This window comes from Austrofundulus limnaeus, unplaced genomic scaffold, assembly GCF_001266775.1.
Source record: "Austrofundulus limnaeus strain Quisiro unplaced genomic scaffold, Austrofundulus_limnaeus-1.0 Scaffold51, whole genome shotgun sequence".
In the NCBI taxonomy this organism is placed as follows: domain Eukaryota; kingdom Metazoa; phylum Chordata; class Actinopteri; order Cyprinodontiformes; family Rivulidae; genus Austrofundulus; species Austrofundulus limnaeus.
In genome coordinates, this window is record NW_013952453.1 from 2426277 (window position 1) to 2434399 (window position 8123).

The 8123-nt window shown below is 34.7% G+C and overlaps 2 protein-coding genes across 2 annotated transcripts in view; one reads left to right on the top strand and one right to left on the bottom strand.

The window, feature by feature from the left end:
• slc5a8l (solute carrier family 5 member 8, like) overlaps positions 1-2175 on the bottom strand; it is a gene marked incomplete in the record, with an annotated part of 8810 nt that extends 6635 nt beyond the window's left edge. Inside the window, 4 exon segments of the mRNA XM_014008649.1 lie at positions 14-81; positions 242-293; positions 518-583; positions 1475-2175. Of these exon segments, the coding sequence (XP_013864103.1) occupies positions 14-81; positions 242-293; positions 518-583; positions 1475-1828 (540 nt within the window).
• A 1578-nt stretch (positions 2176-3753) lies between these two features.
• Positions 3754-5784, top strand: tshba (thyroid stimulating hormone subunit beta a). Its single transcript, XM_014008650.1, has 3 exons — positions 3754-3780; positions 3885-4084; positions 4747-5784. The coding sequence occupies exons 2-3, from the start codon at positions 3911-3913 to the stop codon at positions 5023-5025; spliced, it is 453 nt and encodes a 150-aa protein (XP_013864104.1). The 5' UTR covers positions 3754-3780; positions 3885-3910; the 3' UTR covers positions 5026-5784.
• The last annotated feature ends 2339 nt before the right edge of the window (positions 5785-8123 follow it).

Here is an 8123-nt window from a genome sequence, read left to right on the forward strand (position 1 = left end):
AGACAATACCAACCAAAGTACAGTAAACAATGCACACTGATCCTGTAGCCACCAGGACTCCCCACAGATCCAGTCCAGTGACTTAAAAGAAAAAAAAGGTTTTATATTAAATATATATATATACTAAATGGATTTCAAAGGTGTCACTTTGAGAATATTAGACTGAACTTTCTATAATTTAGTTTAGAATTTAGTCAAGACAAAAATGTCTTCTCTTGATTTACTGTGAGTTTTTACTTACTTTGGTTTAGTGCAAGAGCTGGAGCATAGATAACTAAGCCAGTGTACAAAGCCTGAAAAATATTTCACCATTAGTTAATTACCAGGTAGATGAAAACACAGCAAGCTTGTGTCTTATATTAAAAATGTAACAGAGCTGATATCTACAATCAGCTTTACATGAAGTCAAACAGGGAAAAGAACAGATGCTGTTTATCAAGTTACYTCATACAATAATTATTTGACTATTTAATTTTTGTCTCATTTGACTTTTTTAATTTGTACATGCTTGAGTTACCGTCTGCACRATGTACATTGATGTTCCAATTAGTCGTATGAGTCGGTTGAATCTCATCTCCAGGTACTATGAATACAGAAGAACACTTTACAATCAGACATAATTAAACAAAAACATATGCCCATATTTTAGCCATAAACATTGTGACTAAAATTTTTTTGTCCTTTTTTTTTTTTTTGTTATTTTTGCATTTTGCTTTCAAAGGATCATCACTACTCTTTTTTTTTTTCTGTGCCGCTGTTTTTCTTAATTTTTATGTAGCTTCAACAAAAAAAATAGTGGAATGTAATGCACATCTTTGTGGCCAGCTGCTACGAGCATAAACAACAACAAAAAATTAAAAACACAATTTAAAATCAGCTGTTTTAGTGTTAGTGTCACGTTGATTGTGGGATGTAGCTAATAGCTGGTTTATAGCATTTAAAGCATCTTTGTTTGCTCATAAAAAGCAACTAAAGACTTAGTTTAAATGTACTGTGCTATGGTGTGAGTTGTGTTTCAAAAGCCACGTTAAGTAGCTTAGTAAACAACTACAAATRTTAAATAAACCTTATGTACAAGTATTAGATTAAAATAAATAAAGCTTCCAATAAAATATATATAGATATATATGTTGTAAATTTGGAAGAAAAAAAACATTACAAGCTGCTCTAAGATTTTGATAACTTGGAGATCCACTGAATAATGTTTTTTTAACAGAAGAAATAAGAAAGTGGTTCAACACTTCTTATTGTTAAAGGGACCAATCAGTGAGACATCACTTTGTTGGCCATACGCAAATATGTCCACAGTGATAAATAACATCTACTTTAATTACAATTTGTACTGAAGATTACCAGTAAAGCATATCAAGTCCCGTGATCTTTTTTTTTTTTATAGCTGAAGACATTTTCTAATGTGCCTGTCCACAAGTCTTCTTACCTGTATAATAATTAACAGTTTTTGGCTTGTTCCTACCTCATAGGCACTGGTGATCCCCAGTCGGTAGAAAAGAGGAACAAAGACTTCAGCGGTGATGGCAGACATGATGGCATAAGAGAAACCAAACAGCCAGAAGGCAGTACCAAAGCGGTAAGCCTCAGCAGGTGTTCCAATGACTGTGATACCCGACATGAAGCTGGCTGTTAGTGACATGGCCACCGGTACAGCTGTCATTTGCCGTCCACCTAGCAGAAACTCTGCACTGCTGGTATCCTTGCGACCTCGGATGGCTTGGAAAAGGCCAATTCCAGCTGCAAACAGGATTGTTCCAGCGAACACCACATAGTCCCAAACAGAGAAAGTGGCCACTGGGCCACCTGTTCCAGCCATGGTCAGTTAGACATAAAAAGTAAAAGCGCTTTTACGAATACTGTTCTCAGACTTTTGGTTATAATGAGAATGTAAATACTTAWACCGTGCAATCTTCCAGTCCAATTAAACATTCACCATCATCTAAAGAAAAATACCTACTTTATATAGTACAAAAATACTCCATCAATTTTCAGATATATTCAGAYGTGGTGCACCTATTGGTCTCTTCTCAAACCATTCTCAAACAACAAGTAAATACAAAAATGTCCAGGTTTCAGTCCTCCATTGATCCCAGCTTTGTCGCATAAAAAAAAGTGGTTCAGTGAGATCTTTTAACCATCCCTCGTTCAGCTGAAGTCTAGTCAGTTCTGATCCATTTAGCAGACAATAAAGATTAGTTCACTTTGGTTAATGATTCATCAAGGACACAAGGCACTGAAGCTTGTCATAATTTAAGTGATTATAAAAGAAAATGATCCTTTGATAAGTTGCCGGTTGCGATCTTATGGCAGTAAAAGACTCTTTGTTTTCAATAAATCTGTTTTCCTCAGGAAATGGAGTGATGCAGTTATCCATTAAAGAAWTTTTTGTTTGTGTATCCAGGTTACTCAGTACCATTTGGTTAAATAAGGAAGTCCAGAAGGAGGGAATATTAATAAATCTTGGGTTTGGAGTTTACTCCTGCTGCTACATCATTTGGTCACATGTGATTACTCYTTCAGTACCTTTTTTTATCTTGACTATATTTTATGTTTGATAAGAATTTCACTTCAAAGTCAAACACTCTTTAAGACAAAATGTTGGTTTAAGTAAAGAACTAATTCTAAATGAGAGATTGAGAAAGTTTACATTTTTTTACTTAAATCTTTGTTATAAACTGAGCCTAAAGATTTTATGATTTATGGGTATGTCAGGCTTTTTGAATTAAGGAATAAGTAACTAGTTCAGCAAAACATTACCCAAAGTTATACATACCATCAGTATTTTTTAAAGTAAATATGAAAAAAAAGATACARACAGCTAGCACACGCAATGACAGACTCTTCAGCATTATTCTGACTTACTAAATCATGACTCTTTTCTTAAGACGCTTTCAAAAGAGAGACAAATCAGTTTGTACATGTAGACATAGAGAAGAGCAYGTTTAATTTTATCAGTATGAATTCTTATGAAAAACAAAACCTCAAACTAAACCAAAAACAGTCTCATTTTACACCATTAATCACTTAATGTGTTCACAAGATTTAACTATTCTAGATAATCATTGAACATATTTACAGATAAGAAACCTGTGATGTTTAGGGTGGAGGTTTTCAACATAGATATTTTTGACAGTTTTATATAGCTCCTGAATATTTCACCACTCAGACATAAAAACTGACGCCGACCACAGCCAATTTATTTTTACCCAGTGTGAAAACAGTTTGGATAAACCTGCAGTGAGTGTTCCTTAGCAGAAGGTTTAGTACAAATATGTGCTGAGACCTTTTATTTTTTTTCTTGCTTACGCTGCTTTTGACATTAGTGTGAATTTTTAACCCAGCACAGAAATATTCTTTGAGCACGTTCTGACACTTTCACAGAYACTGTTGCTTCCTAAGAACTTTCAGTTAATTTTTTATCAAAAAGGACACAGACAGGTTGGTTTTGGAAAGGTGAGGTTATTCCTTAGTAAACTGTAGATTCTTGCAAGCAAAAGTAAAGCTTCACAGTGTTTCCTGACATCTAGTGGACACAGGCTACTTTGGACAAAATTGCATGATTCTTTCACAAGCTTCCATTATGAATATTATTATTTATGTCATCTAGATAATTGGCCAAAAGTTCAGTGGATCCCTTTTTCATCAATAAAAGAAGAGAACGGTTATCTTGGATTAGGTTGGATTATATAATTTGACATAAATACTGTTCAGCAAGGATGATCAGACTCAGAACCTCATCAGGTCTGAGGAGTTGTGTCTCTCAAGCAGGTGATTTTCACCTTGAAAAAGAAATGCTGTTTAAGAAAGCAAACATCTCTTCAACTTTTTTTTTTCTGTTCTCATTTGTCTTTTTGTATTTTATTATCTTGCAGGACCAAAAGTAATTGGAGAAAAAAACATGTCGATAAAAATGGACAAGGCAGTTTTCAGCTGTTGGCTCCTTTTCCTGCTGTTTTGTCCAGCTGTCCCAATGTGTCTCCCCACGGACTTCATGCTGTATGTGGAAAAGCCAGAATGTGACTACTGTGTGGCGATCAACACCACCATCTGCACGGGATTCTGCTTCTCAAGGGTATGTACTTCATTCCTAATCATTTCAAATCTGCCTTTTATTTACTGTCTGTAATTTATGAAAGACAGTATATTGCCCAAAAGAAAAAATAAAAACAAGAAGAAGAAATTAAAACATGGCTGCATTGTGTCAACTTTGTGACACAAGTTTGAAGATAAATTTCGGGATCCACAAAGTTTTATTTCTTTCTTATTTTATTTTATTTTATTTTTTGTTTTGTTTTGTTTCCACTGAAATTGTGAAGCAACTTTTGGTACTTTTTTCTCTGACTTTTCACACTGACAAAAATTGTACCAATCACATATAATTTTTGTAGGAGTTTGATGAAAAAAATTCACATTTCTAAAATATTTACGCCTGATCTACAAATTCTTATAATAAAATGTTTAATTCCATAGTTTGATTTGTATGGTATGCATTTGTGATTTATATTTTAAAGTGTATATTTATGTTGAATGTTTTCAAATACACACAGAAAAAAACGTTTACTAAATAACAGTATTTATTCCTACATGTTGAAACTTGAAGAGAGAATATTGGAACAGACACCATAAAAGCACAGCTGCAGTGTTTCCTGTTTCATCTGTTTCTTAGCTGAAGAGATTAAAATGCGTCACAAGATCATTCATCAGTTGTTTGTTGTTTGTTTGTGTATCATTCAGGATAGCAACATGAGGGATATTCTTCGCCCACGCTTTCTTATCCAGAGGGGTTGCACCTACGACAGGGTGGAGTACCGCACAACCATTCTGCCTGGCTGCCCTGCTTACACCAACCCTGTCTTTACATTTCCAGTGGCTCTCAGCTGTCACTGTGGCGCCTGCAGGACCGACAGTGACGAGTGCACACACCGAGCCAGTACGAATGGGGCCAGGTGTACTAAACCAGTCAGACAGGTTTTTCCATACCCTGGCCAGAGCAATTACATGATCCCTTTTTGAATCATCTTAAAAAGTTATTTTGTTAAAACTATGTAAACATAAAAAAGACAATTATTTCATTTGGCTTATAAAGAACACAATGTTTGGTTTTGTTTCCTATTGCAGCTTGTTTTAACTTGTTTCTGTTGCAGCTTCAAAGTTTATATTAGAGGCTGATTCTATTTTCCTCATCATTACTGCTTATTCTTTTCATCACTGATGTGAGCATAACTCTGATTTCTAATAAATATTTTAAAGGGGGGGTTTTCAATACAAGCTAAATAAGGTCATCATTGGGTAATTAGGTCATAGATTAGCATCTGTAGTTTCCTGACTAAATATACTTGACTTAATCACATCCTGGTTTGTTTATTTACAGCATAACAAACTCATTGCTGTGTTTTTCCAAAATATCACATCCTGATGCTATATTTACATGTACCTGCTTTCTGGAAAGCACATGATTGTTGACACAATCCTGGGATTTGCAAGCCAGTCATGAAACACCAAACTCAGTGTGAGAGTTTGTCAGCTGTGACTCTGTCTCATCTAAACCAGGCTTGATCCATGTAGTTCTTGTTCACAAAAAGGGATTTTAAGGACAGCTGGAGAATATTTATAGCACAGCTGTTCAGAGAGGGTGAATGTTTGAGAATCTCATCTTGTGACCTGCAGTGAGTTTGCTCTTTTATAGACTTTCATGTATTCACTCTATTTGCATCTATATGTTTCTTTCTTATTAATAAAACAAAAAATAAAATAAAGTCAAGATCAGCAGAACATTTGTCTTTTTTTTTGTGTTTTCTGCTTGATAGTTTGTTAACTATCAAGGGTCAACTTCAAATCTTGAATCAGCTTTGAGTGGAGGTTTTGTTTTGCAAACAGAAATGGAACTCAGTGGATACGATTGAGTGAACATTATGAAGGGAAAATAAGGATAGAAAACCCAATAACCTGCTCAGTTTTCACGTCAGCTACATTTAGCATTACATGAGTCATTTTCTGAGAGCTTTAATTACAGTGGATGAAGTGTTCAATCTTTTCATGGGTGTAAAGAAAGAATTTCAACAAATCTTCAATTCAAACAGATTCTTGAGTCCAAATGATACGTTGTATGTGTCAGAACAATTTTTTATGTAGCACTTTTCAAACACACGAGTAATCTTTACAGATTTGCTTTTTAAAAATCATGATAATAAATTAGCAAATAAGATCATTTTGAAAGTTAAATAATGATAATAGTAAAAGCAGTTTAACGTGAATGGCCTTGTTCCATTCTTTCGTATTTTTTGGCAGCTTTTTAGTTTTCAAGTTTGTGTCTTTTCTGACCTCACCTTAAAAACAGGTTGAGGCTGTTAGTGTTTCAACATTTGCTTGACATTTGATTATCAGACTTAACTTAGTCATCACTAGGGTTAAACCGGATTAGACAGGCTGCAATTTGTTGATTATAMATTACATGTTTATTTTAACTTTCTTGCCCTGAGGTGAGCTTAATTTTTGCATCAGCATCATTAACTGAGTCCACTGAATATGAGGGAAAGTGAGTTGTCCTGGCATCATATTAAAATCATACATGGGAGGAGGTAAATAACMTAATTTTCTGGGTGGAGTGATTTTTGTACGCTAATGCCCTAAAGGGTGAAGCAGAGAACAAAAACACCTTTGAAACCTGCTATGTTGCACATGCTGTTCACTTTTCCAGTCACGTCATGCACTTTAGTGTTTGCTTTTTCTTTAGAAAGACTGTCTTTTGTTCGCCCTTAATCAGTGAAACACCTCAACMTTATCTGATATATTTAAGCAGTTTAATGAAGATATTTTTATCCCAGCAATGCAAATCATACAGTGTCCATACTGTTTAGTATGGTTGTTAAAAAAATAGAAATTAAAATATCTCCCCTCAGTCAAAATAAATGACACAGATACTGACACTTTAACCTGTTTTTTAAGTTTATCATTCCACTGTTGTTGTTGTTGTCCAAAGGTATCACCTTTAGTGGAGTGCATTCATTGATTATATAAAAACAGGTTCTGATGTGAACTTAAATGATAGATTCAGTTCCCTTTCAAACCTTGCTGCAGCTACAGATTCTTAAACGGGCCTCTTTGAAGTTTACTTTCCCCGAAGTTATTGAGGAACAGAATATATGAAAAATGTTTGCAGCATGTATTTTTACTTGCAGCCCAGAATTTGAGCATGACATATTTTTTTAATTCCTGTGCAAGCGTGTACTTATCCAGGCTTGAAGCTTTTGAAACAGAAAACTTCATCAAGAGGTGTTGTTGCTTTGGCTTTGCAGGGCTTTGGCTGTAAAAGCCAAAGCCCTGCAGGGTTATTTGGTTTGTGTTTTTTTTTTTTTTCTTGCTTGTATCAGCAAAATTTTGATGAATGGGCTTATAATTTCTTATAAATCATATTCTAATTGAACTCCACTTGTCCTAAAGAAAGTGCATGATTGAATGCTTAGCAGTGACATAAAATTGATAAACTGAGCGCATGAATTAATAGCTCAGGTGACTATTACTGCCATACTGAAAACTGCATACTTGACTTGCAAATAGGCGTCCCACCCAGTGTTATACAACTCTTCAGCCCCATGTCACTTAGCAGGGAACCAGTTGCACCACTCAGAACGTCTAAAGTTATAAAACTAACATTTAAAATCTGTTTTAGACTTACAGCTTTGAATGCTTTATAAAATTGAGAAACAACCTGACCTTTTCCAGAAAGTCCCATATAGTCTGACGCAGATAAGATCTATGGGAGGATGCTTTCTGTTCTTTATTTAACCACACAGATCTGCAATGTTTGTCTGTTAACAGTAATATATATATTTGTTTATGTAACAGAGATTTAATGTGCATGAAGGCGACTTTTTACTATAATCTTGCCGAAGTATCAAACACCAATGCACAGTTGTGAACAACTTGYCAACACATCCACAGTGGCATTTTGGCTGGTTCCTTAACAATGAGACGTAGGAGCAAGGATAAACTTTCAAACTATATGTCCTTTTGACAAGCAGCAACAGAACTATACAAGAGTGAAATGGTTTTGTTTCACTCTTCAGAAATGTTTGTACATTATATAATGTATATATCAAGATACTGCGCAG